The 13,328-nt window shown below is 40.1% G+C and overlaps 1 protein-coding gene and 1 non-coding gene across 2 annotated transcripts in view; both read left to right on the forward strand.

Moving 5' to 3' along the window:
- The first annotated feature begins 440 nt into the window (after positions 1-440).
- Positions 441-13,328, forward strand: part of HS1BP3 (HCLS1 binding protein 3) — a 44,177-nt gene continuing 31,289 nt past the window's right edge. The window contains exons 1-4 of the mRNA XM_034432187.3: positions 441-840; positions 4,435-4,600; positions 11,314-11,521; positions 11,978-12,182. Coding sequence (XP_034288078.2) covers positions 800-840; positions 4,435-4,600; positions 11,314-11,521; positions 11,978-12,182 — 620 coding nt within the window. The 5' untranslated portion in view covers positions 441-799. The remainder of the gene's footprint in view (positions 841-4,434; positions 4,601-11,313; positions 11,522-11,977; positions 12,183-13,328) is intronic.
- TRNAS-AGA (transfer RNA serine (anticodon AGA)) lies at positions 448-529 on the forward strand. Its single transcript has one exon. It is a non-coding gene; the product is annotated as a tRNA-Ser (tRNA).

Below are 13,328 nucleotides of genomic sequence, written 5' to 3' on the forward strand. Positions count from 1 at the left end.
CAGAATACCTACAATGATCATATAGTTTATATGAGAAAAGGTCCGATAGTATTTTTCAATCACGGGAAATAACACTAATTTTACAAGTCTGTTACTAGGCAGTTAGTGATTAAATAGGTAATTTTTTAGAGGGATGCATTATATTTTCATATATTTTGAACTTGTTATTCAAAGCAGCTCTCTGCCTTTGCAAGTAATGCTATGCAAAGCTCGAAAATGCCGAATGAATTAAAGGTATGAAATAAGAAAAGAAAAAAAAAAGTACAGCTAAACCTACACACCGACCGCATTCGCTATACTTCTCCGCCTTTTGTTAAGCCTTGCAAGCCATCCTGGTTTAAGCCGCGGCCGCACAAAGGCCACTCCTTGCCTTTTGCTCTACGTATTTCATTCTCGTGCAACGGAGGAATTTAAAAATGTCGCCTTACAAGACTTCCACCACTAGGAGTAGTCGTGGCCGAGTGGTTAAGGCGATGGACTAGAAATCCATTGGGGTCTCCCCGCGCAGGTTCGAATCCTGCCGACTACGGGCGTTCCCTTTTAAAATCCCGGCCAACTTTTAATTGGTTGGCCGAAACTCAGCGGCAAAGGGGAGAGCAGGGCAAACGGAATCGAAACGGGGGAAGATCGTGCAAGCCAATTAAGTTCGGGAAAAGAAAAGACGGAAGGGGATCGTTGTGTCATTTCTTCCGGGATCTCCTCTTCCCAGGCTTGCAACACAACACAAAGCAGCTTTGCAAGGCAAAAATCGTTGCGCCTTTGCCTGGCCGCAAGAGAAAGCCACGGAGGGCGGGACACCATGCAACAGAGCCCGGGGCCTACCGTGTTCGTCACCACTAGGTAAAGAAGGCAGAGGGGAGGGATGAGGGGGTGGAGGGGGCGTTGTATCCCGGTTGTATCGCTTTCCCCCGTTCTCCCAACGCTTTTCTGCAGGGTTTCTCCGGGGCTGAGAGGGCAGAGACGGAGACAAACAACTTGCAAAGCCCTCCCCGTCCAAGTCAGGACTTCCTTTGCCCATCAGATGAATGTCCCCGGCCTGGTACCGCCCCTGGGAACAGCTGACTGAAGCCAAAGAGGGACCAACCCGCCCTTCCCCTCCAGCGGCCCTACTTTTCTGACCCAAGGAAGTCGTCTCTCTTGCCCGCCCCTCATTGCATTCCTCCCCTTGCCTCCCTTTGCTTTTAGTTTTTTAAATTACTTTTCGCCGCTAGGAGGAGCTGTTGCCGCGTCTCTCGCCTGTCCTCCCCCCCCCCTTTTCCCTCCATTTCCCACAAATTCTTTGCCTCTCCCAGTAAAGCTGGCTTGGTTAAACCCGTTGAGGGGTGTTTTTTCTACCCATAATATGCCCTCGCTGTTTTCCTCCCCCATCCCAAAGTTTACCTTGGTCTGTTTCTTTTGGAAGATAAAAAAAAAAAAGCAAGGAAGACAAAGCCTTTGAGCACTACGGGTAGTCCTTGGCTTACGTCACTTCATTTAGTAACCAAAGTGACAAGGGCGCTGAAAAAGGGGACCCATGACCGTTTTTTCCACACTTAACGACCGTTGCCACATCCCCATGGCCGTGTGATCAAAAATTCAGACGCTTAGCAACTGGGTCATATTTACGACCGTCGGTTGCAGTCTCCCCGGGGTGGTGTGATCAGCTTTTGCGACCGCCTGACAAGCAGAGACAATGGGGAAGCCGGATTCACTTCACGGCTGTGTGACTCACTTAACAATTGCAAGGATTCACTGAACAACCGTGGCAAGAAAAAGCTGTCAAATGGGGGCAAGACTCACTTAACACATGTTTCACTTAGCAACATAAGTTTTGGGCTCAGTTGGAGTTGTAAGTCGAGGACTCCCTATATTTTCTTTCTTTCTGAACAGTCTTAAACTTGTCTGCTCAGGCAAAATTTACTCGGTTGCGCCTAAACATATTGGCAGGCTCCAAAGGGGTTTGCTCACTAGCTTTCGGTCTCTCAGGTTACTGTTAAAAAGTGCAAAAGAAATAAGTTTAAAAAGTGCAAAAGAAATAAGAAATAAGTAAGCAGCTCTAGATTTTGCCATTTTTATGCTGCCTTTCTTTGCCTCTCAACTTAAAAGGCTCGTTTGTATGAAGTCCAAAGTTGTGTTGCTAAAATTCAACTCATTTTTTTCCTTTGACATCTTTGTAGCTGTTTATTGTTCTTCCCCCCCACAAAAAGAACCTGTCCTGAAAGTGCCTGTGGAGGTCCTAGCAAGCTCAAGATACTATTTCTTTTAAGGAAACCCTGGTTGCTGAATTACAGTTCCCAGCATCCCTCACCATTGCACTGGATGATGGGGATTCAGGCACTGCAGTATTTATAGAGTCATGATTTCTCCCCTTCCAAGATTTACTTCATTCCTTCAATCCAATGACTTCCTTTATGTTATTGCAAACGTATACATTATATATGGAAGCCAACTTGGTCTGGTAGAGCCAGTATAGCCCTAGCACCAGGCTAGAAAGCAGGGGACTGTGAGTTCTAGACCTGCCTTAGACATGAATGCCAACTGGATGACCTTGGGCCAGTCACTCTCTTTCAGCCCAAATCACCTCACAGGGTTGTTTTTGGGAAAATAGGTGGAAGGAGTATTAGGTATGTTTGCCATCTTAAGTTATTTATAAAAATAGGATATAAATAAACCTCTGTTAAACTAATGCTGATATTTATGCATACTGCTATCTGCATTGCTTATTGACAAAAATGAATAGGAAACTTGGATTAAGCTTGGGTTAATTCACAAGGATCCCTTCCTCATAGCTATTTAAACTGAACTGCCATCAATATTTGCTGGAGAGAACTTCTGTTTGCATCCTCTAATGTGGAGAGAGAGAAAAGGGGAATGGAAAATACAGATAACTTGTTTACGTGTGGTTAGGCTTAAGGTGACGATGCCCTCAGGTCAAACTTTAAGGTGACGTAAACAGACAAATTAACTTTGCCAGTTTTCTTGGCAACAGCATGGACAAAAATTAGCCACTGCATTTTCTGAGATGTTTTTCTGCCGTCATCATAGATCTAACCAAGTTGGAATGAAAGGGGCTTAGTTGTGGAAAACATGTATTGGTGTACTAAAACATGCAGGTGTTGTGAAAAACAGAATTCCAGAGTCCAAATGACAACATCGTGCAGGAGATGTTCTGCATCACAAGATAGGTGTAGGTGGAAGGGTGCAGGTTCTTGAAGGCAAACACATAGTTTGTGCTTGAGAACTGATTTAAGAAAGTAACATTTGTTACTGATTCCCAGTTCCTTATTTAATGAATGTTCAGAAGGGAGTCAGTTTATGTAGCTCTTCAGCCCAAAAATAAGCCTTGGCCTGTCTTTGTGTAATACAGATTTATGGTTGTTGGGTTATCCTTTATACGTTCTAAGATAATTATTTCTATTAAAAAAATCAAGATCATGCAATATATTATTTCAACGACCATAACAAATACATAGAGTTGACTGAAATAGTTTAAAATCTGGAACAATCTACCCCCAGAGATACGAGTGATCCCAGACCTCCGGACTTTTCGTCGGGCCCTTAAAACCTATTTCTTTCAGTTAGCCGGGCTGGCCTGATTTTATATTGGTTTTTAAAATTGATACTGATTTTAATTGAAATGTTTTAAATTATGGGCCAAACTTTAATTATTTTAAAACTATTTTAACTTTTGTGTACAAATGTTTTATTCTTGGCTGTTCACCGCCCTGAGTCCGAAAGGAGAAGGGCGGTATAGAAATTTAATAAATAAATAAATAAATAAATAAAATCATTTCTGTCTGAATGATAATAATAAATATTAGGAAATATAGGGATTGAGCTATGCACTTAAAACAGCCACTGAAGTTTACATCCTTATATCACGTTTGCATAAAGTTGATCAAAATCTATCTCAGCTTTGACTCCTGAGTTGTCCTTCCTTCTTCACAGTCTTCCAGAAGGCTAAAAGCGTAGGGATCTCTCTGATTTCCAATGGGAGGCTGTCCTAAAGGTCTGGGGCAGCCACTGAGAAGGCACACCACCTAAGTTCCAACAGATGATAACATTTAAGGGAGAGGACTGTCTAACCTCATTGGATGGACAGATATCCTCAGAGAGTAGTGGCCCCACAAGTAACCTGGGCCTGTAGCATGTAGGACTTTAAAATGATAATCAGCACCTGGAAAGGAAATGGAAGCCCGTGCAGCTAATGTAGCATTACGGTTGCCATTACAATTGTGAACTGGTACAAAGGTGTTGCTGGAAAGTTTTGGTTACTTAATTTATAGAATCTCCATAATTAAATTAGGCAACTATTGCAGCTTATTGTGTAATTTTTACTTTCAAATGATATCTCTTCCCCTCCCCCCCCAGATCTGAAAACATATCAGTCAAAAACCAGTGTGAGAATTAAGAAAACATAGTCTATCTTTGAAATTCATGTTTTTACCTCTGCAGACCTCTTCAGAATGGCCATACAGGAATAGATCTGTCAGTCCCAGAGTACCAAGAAATACGAGGAAAGATGATGTCTGGGCATGTGGAATATAATATTTTAGTAGTTACCCAACTGGCTGTGTTCAAATCTGCCAAGCACAAACCCGAGGACAACGTTCAGTTTATGGTAATGAAATCATTTGTAAATGTATTTTGTGCATAATTCTATTAAGAGTTCTCATCATAACAATGAGAAACAAAATTTATTAATTTCATTCCAGGCAACATACATTAAAAATATATTATGAATTATAATATGAAAATAGATCAATAATAAAGGAACCCAAATAAAATTAAAAGGGGAAAAAGAAATAAAAGACAAAATCCAAACATAGTAAAATCATTTATTTGTTTGTGTGTGGAATAGAATATGAATAAAGCTATGTATGATTTTTGAAGCTTCATAGCTAATGGCAGTGCCACCAAAGTCCTTTCTCATGAAGTATTAGGCACATGCCTGGTCTTAGCAAAAGGGTAACATTGGATCTGGGCTATACAGATAATCCTCGACTTACAACCACAATTGAGCCCAAAATTTCTGTTGCTAAGTGAGACATTTGTAGTTATGTCCAATTTTATGACTTTTATTGCCACAGTTGTTAAGTGAATCACTGAAGTTGTTAGGTTAGTAATATGGTTGTTAGGAGAATCTGGCTTTTTTTAAAAAAAAATTGATTTATATGCCGTCCTTCTCCGAAGACTCAGGGCGGCTTACAGTGCGTTAAGCAATAGCCTTCATTCTTTTGTATATTTATACAAAGTCAGCTTATTGCCCCCACAAACTGGGTCCTCAATTTACCTACCTTAGAAAGGATGGAAGGCTGAGTCAACCTTGAGCCTGGTGAGATTCGATCTTACTTTTAATTGCAGACAGCTGGTGTTAAATTACAGAGCTCTGTCTGTTGAGCTATCCAGGCTTTGAGAATCCCCATTGGCTTTGCCTGTCAGAAGGTCACAAAAGGGGATCACATGATCCCAGGACACTGCAATGGTCATAAATATGAGTCAGTTGCCAAGTGTCTGAATTTTGATCATATGACCATGGTGATAATGCAATGGTCATAAGGGTGAAAAACGGTCATGAGTCGCTTTTTTCAGTGCCGTTGTAACTTTGAACGGTCATTAAATGAACTGTCGCAAGTCGAGGACTACCTGTATCAGGCAGCATATGATGACTGGATGCTTTATTACCTTGACAATTGGATTGTTGGGGGAATTTCTCTCTGATATGCTTACATTCTACATGGAAGGATTTTGCTTGTTTTAATCTTCAGTCCTGTAAGATTAAATGTGAAATTTTAAATCCCAATGTAAGAGTTAAAGCTGACTTGGTGTTACTCTTTACACAACAGATTCTGTAACAAGGCCAAATGAAAGTCCAAAGTTAATTTTTCCTAACTTGGGAGTCCTCCAGCTGTTTGGACTTCAGTTCCTAGAATTCCCCAGGCAGAATGGCCATTACTAAGAATTCACAGAGCTCAGCCAATCAGAGTGAGCCAGAGTGTACAAAACCATCTGAAGTACTTTGTATTCTGTATTTGTTGGTAATTTTCCAGCAGTTGCCATAGGTTCCCAGCTCCTGTTCTCAAAACCACTTATGAATTCCTCTGAAAGTATTCTTTTCTTTGTATTAAGCTGTCAAGGTTGAGAAATCTGGCTCATCATAATCTTTTGAAAAGCCAGTCCTGGAAATAAGTGAGATTCTCTAAAGTGAAATCTTGTTGTGGTCTGCACTAAATCCCACTGTATTTGGTAAACTGCCAGTCAGATTAATAATTTAAATGTATAAGGTTGCCCAACAGAGCTGTTTTATAAATTTAAATTATAAATCTGTACATATTAAAACAACCCAAATAGATGACATTAATAAAGAAAATAAGGAAATAAAAGAGGGCCATAATTGTGGGAAACAATCATACTACAACTTTATTAAACACACTCCTATTCAGATGGATATACACCTCTGCCTAAGCCACATCTTGGGAAAAAAAGCAAAGTTTTCAAAGTTCTTTGAAGAGATAATATTATTGGGTATTTGATGTTGGAGCCTATGGGGTTGTGTTTTGTATTGTATGCGTTTGTACTTACTGTATGTTGCTGTTGTATGCATTTTGTTGTAAGCCAATTAATGAGCAATGTCAGTTTGGATTTACTTTAATTGGAGAAATATTGGTTATGCTGTTCTAGATAACCAGAATTGAGGAAGAAACGTTCAAGTGCTGCTTCAGTAGTAGTAAGGTTCCCCTCACACATTTGTGCTAGTGATTCCCAACTCTAGGGGGAGGTGCTCATCTCCATTTCAAAGCTGTCTGAAGACATCTCCGTGGTCATGTGGCTGTCATGACTAAATGCCAAAGGTGCATGGAACGCTGTTACCTTCCCACCAAAGGTGGTCCCTATTTTTCTACTTGCATTTTTATGTGCTTTCGAACTGCTAGGTTGGCAGAAGCTGGGACAAATAACGGAAGCTCACCCCATTATACGGCACTAGGGATTCAAACCTTTCGATCGACAAGCTTAGCGTCTTAGCCACTGAGCCACCGTGTCCCATTCAGTAGTAGTACAAGATCCCAAAATGCAAAGTGCAATGCAACACTACAGAGTAGTGTAATGACTGTCAGATTTACACAGCTTGAGAAACATCACTCAGACCATAAACACCTTCTGCACACTTATTCCGTTCAGCTGCTTTGATATTAATTTGAAAGACATGGATTTTCTGTAGCAAAATGAAGAAAATCAGATTTCCTTTCTTTTGATTGGGATAACATGGTCAGTTCCAGTAGAGGGCGCTCAAGCACTGTTGAAACTCTAGTCATGTTGGCAGGATGTCAGTCTGAAATCTGAAATCATGATTTCATGCTAAACAGAACCATTGATGCTTCTCTGACAGTTGTGTAACATTTTGCTCTGATTTGAAACCAAAGGGTTTTCCTACATTTGTATGTAACTTAGGTTTATTCTATAACGTAAGGTAAAAAGATTTTTATAATGTTATAGAATAAGTTTTAATTCTGTAAACAAGCTACAGGTTAATGTTTGAAACAAAGATTTTATATTTGTAACAGTAAAAGAGTTGGAAAGGACCTTGGAGGTCATCTAGTCCAACCCCCTGCTCACGCAGGAGACCTGTAGTAGGGATTCGAACCGCCGAACTGCTGACCTTTCTGATCGACAAGCTCAGTGTCTTAGCCACTGCGCCATCTAGTTCTGTTTCTCTGATGAGATGAATGCTGCTCTGAACTATAGGATACAGCATGACTCAATACAACGTTTAAAATACTGCTTTATCTTTGCTTTCAGTCTTGTTTAGTTGCCTTTTAGCCACAAAATGGCTTTACTTCTTCAGTTAGCTTATAAATTATCAGTGGACAATGGAGCCTTTATTCAGAGTATTCTTTGTGAACATTGCTGGAGTTAATAGTTGTAACAGATCACAACTCCAGAAAGAGGCAGTAGAATTAAACAATGTCTTATCTTAAGGGGATCTTCTTAAACAGCCTCTCTCAATGGGGTTCTGCAGAACCCTAGGATTCCACAAGAGATCATGATTTTAAAAAAAAAACATTTGTTCTTTTAACTTCCTGTGCCACAGAGAGCTAAAGTTTGTAGTGGTAGGGATTTTTACTTCCTGTGACTCTGCTTACTTATCATGCAGATCAGTGGTGGGTTTCAAAATTTTTTACTACCGGTTCTGTGGGCGTGGCTTGGTGGGTATGGCTTGGTGGGTATGGCTTGGTGGGCATGGCAGGGGAAGGATACTGTAAAATCTCCATTCCCACCCCACTCCAGGGGAAGGTTACTGCAAAATCCCCATTTTCCCCCGAATCAGCTGGGACTTGGGAGGCAGAGAATAGATGGGGGCGGGGCCAGTCAGAATTTTTACTACCGGTTCTCCGACCTACTCAAAATTTCCACTACCGGTTCTCCAGAACTGGTCAGAACCTGCTGAAACCCACCTCTGCTGCAGATGTTCTGTGAGATGTAGATATAATTATTTTTATACAGGAGTTCCCTGTCACTTGAAAATTATTTCAAAAGTTCCTCCAGGGGGAAAAAAAAGTTGAGAAAGGCTGGTTTAGGCCTCTAGTCCAATTCCTTGTTCAGTGTAGGAATCAATAAAATCTCAAGCAAATGCCATCCAGCCCCTGATTGAAATCTCCCAGTGCTCACCACTGCTTTTGATAGGCAGTTCTACTGCTTAACACTTCTTCCTATCAGGAAATTCCTCAGTATTCCTCCTGAATCTTCCTGCTTAAAAATACAGTATTTTCAACCATTGATCTTTATCCTGCTCACTTTCAGCAGAGAACAGGTGGTCGGTCTCCTTTATGCATGTGATGTATTTTAGATATTTGTATACTGCTGTCATAGCTCTTCTAATCTTCCCTTTTGCTATCTAAATGTGCCTGATATAATTCTTCCTTTACAGAGATTGGCTGCCAGAACACTAGTTGTTCTTCTCCGAACTCACTCCATTTCTCTTTTAAAGTGCAGTTCCCCAAACTAAGCACACAACTCCAACACACTTTTCCAAGACACTTTTCCAACACAGAGCACACAATAAAACTACTACCTCCTGTAATGGATGCGGTATGCCCATGTTTCTATGGACCAACTTTTCAGCTCTTGTACTATACACTTACTCATGTTCACCTGGTGATATTTCTTACATATGCTACTGCCAAACCTTACGTCTCCAGTTCTGTACCTTTGCATTTGATTTATCCAACCGAAATGTTGGACTTTATATTCATCACACTTGAACATAGTCCTGATGGAACAGACTCGGGGCTTAATCTGTCAAAATAACTTTATAATGTAAACTTGTCCTCTAAGGCAAAACTCCTGAGGCTTGTGGTAGTCAGCAAAAGTGATAAATACCCCTTCCATTCCATCCTGTAAATTATTTATAAAGCCATGTTTTAGTCATGGAGGCAAAAATGGCCTTTTGGGCAATAGTTCCCCTTTCCCTTAATCTGCAACACACGCTAGTATGTACCCATCCTTTCCTTCATTTCATTCTGTTTCTCCCTTGCCAAAGCAACTGAGGATATGAGGATAGGAGTGGAGGAAGTTTGTCTTAGCTTCTATGAATTCTGAAAAACCTGACTGACCACTCACTATCAGAAGCAAAATGTTTATTTATGAAGAGAGTCTTTTGTGTTATTCACTTTTTGTTCCATTTACACTGGCCCTTAGTATGACCATAATAGGATGGAATTCATGTGGTCTTTCAAAACTCTTTGCTGAGCATATTCCTCACCTAAGATCTAAGCAGAGGCTGTAACCAATAGTATTTTACTCTCCTTCCTGGGCCCAAGAGATGCTTAATGGAGATCACCCACCTTTTGTGGCAAGGGTAGGTAGCCCATATGATTCTTAGCCCCTTCCCCTTTATTGTAATTCACAAAGGCTGCACAATTCTACCAGCAAGGTTCTATGGAAAGGCTGGTGACGGCTCTCTAAAACATCCTGTAATGTTTCAAATACCAGTCAAATAGATCTGTTGTGCCCTTGATATCCTTTCTCTTGAAAAAAGAAGCAAATTCTCCAATTAAAAAAAAAAAGTGGGAGAACAAAAATATTACTCTAACGATACCACATTAATTCTATCACATCTGCTATAGGTCTTAGCATTTGAAAAAATAATAGGTTTTTTTTTTTTTTGGTTATTCCAGATAGTTTAGTGACATATTTTGATTTCTCCTTCATATTAAGAAAAATCTAGAAATTTAGAGCTCATTTTAGCTAACCTGCTTGTTTTTTATGCTTGCTTTTAGATCTGTTAGCTCGAGCTAATAATAAACCTTCAAAACCCTTTATTCAGTAGGCTGTTTTTTGTCTCTGGATCCAAAAGAACTAATTGCCTGGGGCCCTGATCACTGTCCTGATTCTTGCCAGTACTCACTGGGGCATACATATGATTATGTTCTTTTAGAGCAGGGGTATCAAATTCAAGGCCTGCGGGCCGGATACAGCCCGCGGGGTGCTTAGATCTGGCCGGTGGGCCTGCCCTGGAAACAGTGAAGGACCAGCCCGTGGTGCCTCTGCCAGTGAAAATGGAGCTCGGGAGGGCCTGAAAAGGGCTTCAGGAGGCTATTGCAACCGAAAACCGGGGCCACCACAGGCGTCCCCAACACGAGTGATGTCAAGCTGGCCATGCCCACCCTGACCACACCCCCGGCAACACTCCCCACCCCCCCCAAGGTCAAACACAATCCTGATGCTGCCCTCAGTGAAATCAAGTTTGACACCCTGTTTTAGAGTATCATCTTACTGTAACTTGCAAGTGAACTTTATACTGGTATCTACTCTTTGGAATGATTCACCAATATTTAGAATAATTTCCTCATCACCAATATTTGGAAGCATATCCTATTCGATTTAGATGCCTACTAAAGACCCATTTCTCCCAAGCCTTTCCTCTAGGTGATACAATCAGTTTTAGAATATTAATAGTCCAATATGTTGAAATCACCAAGTTCACGTACTGCAAGAATGGAAATCTACGGGAAATGGCACAGATCTATTTATCTCACCCACAGCACCACTCAAGATTGGCAATAAATTGGCACCTTTAGTTGTGTGTTAAGATATAAAATTTAAAAGAGATCTATTAAACTTCTGAGAGGCTTAACGCATTTGTGTAGTTTACTCAAGGTCACACACAAAAAAAAAAGCCCTGAAAATATTGACCATACTTATTCCTGGCCTAGCGTAATTGCCCACATATGATGTGTGGGAAATCTTGTATCTTCTTTCAGAATTGTTAGTCTGGTCTGTTGCATGTTTATGCCTGTCACTTAAAAAATGAATATTTTTCTCCCTACGTTACAGGTTTCTAAGAAGTACAGTGATATTGATGAGTTTTATCAAAAACTTGTCACACGTTACCCACAAACCTCTCTACCACCTTTGCCAAGAAAAGTGCTTTTTGTTGGCGAATCTGATATTCGAGAACGAAGAGCTGCCTTCAATGAGATTATGGGCTTGATTTCTAAAGATGTGGCTCTCGCATCAAGCCCCGAGTTACTGGAATTTCTGGGTAAATTAAAAACATGTTCTTTACACTGAGTGAAGTTTTAATAAATAGGCCATGGATCAACTCTTGGAACTTTGCAAAATGTTTCCACTTAAAATCTATGTTAAATTCCCATTGTCACAAATATTTAATGGAGGATACTTTTGGTTTGCTTCCCTACCAATATAATACTACAAATGCACAGTAACATGTTCTCTGGATGTGAGAATGTTAGTTTCAGATTGTTTTCTGGGGAATATGGAAATAGAAAACTATGGTTCGAACGTTCCCTAAGTAACATATATTTATTGCCACAAATTATTTACATGGTGTGGAAATATACTGTTTTTCACATATAAAAGGTCCATTTTCTTCCAGTATAAGAATACTGGGTAGCTGTTGGTAATACTCATGTAGAGGAATAATAGCTGTGTCTATTGTGTACCGCTGCATTAATTTTTCTCTGCCTCTTTTTTTCAGGAACCAGATCCACTAGTGTCATTGATGTCAAGAGTAAAAACCTTCCCAAGAAGGAAGAAGAGGATGACGAAACCGAAGCCTTTGATTTTTTCAAAGAGGAAAAAATACCTGATGTCATTTCTCAGTTCAGTTCATTTAAAAGCCAGGAGGCCAAAAAGGAAACAGAAGAGGAAGACAGTGACGTGGATCCACTTGGTGTCCTCAAGTATGCCTTTTTCAATTTTGTTTTTCCTATCCTAGAGCTATTGTATTTGTGGTTGTGTAAAACTACAGATGACCATCAGGCAGCCCCAAAGTGTTAGGTCCCCCCCCCCCCCGTTCTTTGCTGTCATCGAAATTCTGAGTTTTTGCAGCCAAGATGAATTCAGAATTAATTTCATAAAAAAACATTTTAGAACTCCCAATAGTTGTTCTGAGGGTTATTAAAAGAAATGCAAAACAACTGAAATAAAGGGAGGGGGAGCATGTACTTTGCATACTGACTGGTGAAAGTTCAAACAGCCTTGGATCATTCATCAACCTTGTGTTCCTAGTTAAGAGATGGTGACCAGTAAAAGAGTCGGAGAAAATGCGATTATTTCACTTTTTTTGTAAGCTAACACAATCAAGGTTGTGGACAAACAGAATAAAAAAGCAAAATGAAAGAAAGACATACAAGTAATAGAAATTCTCTAGATCAGGAGTCTTCAACCTTGGCAACTTTAAGACTAACTCCCAGAGCAAAGCTGGCTGAGAAATTCTGGGAGTTGAAGTCCACAAGTTACCAAGGTTGGAGACCCCTGCTCTAGATGGCCAGTAGAAACCTTTAATCTTTTGCAAAAGCATGGTGGAATAGTATTGTTTTAACAGCTGTACAAATTATCAAGGGGAAAGGGAATCCTTGAAACTCCAGGGGCAAGAAGTCAGATGTTTGATATATGAAACAAGATAGTTTTCCATATTTTATGACAGTATCACTTTTATGTATTTCTTAACGCTCACAAGCACCCTTCCAGTCTCATGACAGCATACAATAAATCAAAATAAAGGTAATAGTAATATAGAAATACAAGAACAGTAATAATTTTTTTAAAACTGTCAAACTCTTACCACCCATTTCTGTAACAACAACAATAAAAGACATATTGATGGCCGGTATTAAATAAATGCCCTTCTAAACTATTCAGTATTTAAGGCTTCTTTAAAGCTCAGTAGTGATAAAACTAGGTGGGAGGTGGTTCCTGATTAAAAACAATAAACATTTCTTCTGGATGTCACATCTCATATGGGGGAGGAATCTTAAGTATCCATATGTTACTGGATCAGTAGGAACCACTGAAGTCAGTGACTATGTAGGTACCCAAAGGCCAAG

This window comes from Pantherophis guttatus, chromosome 1 (genome assembly GCF_059756535.1).
Source record: "Pantherophis guttatus breed Tessera chromosome 1, ASM5975653v1, whole genome shotgun sequence".
Classification (NCBI taxonomy): Eukaryota; Metazoa; Chordata; class Lepidosauria; order Squamata; family Colubridae; genus Pantherophis; species Pantherophis guttatus.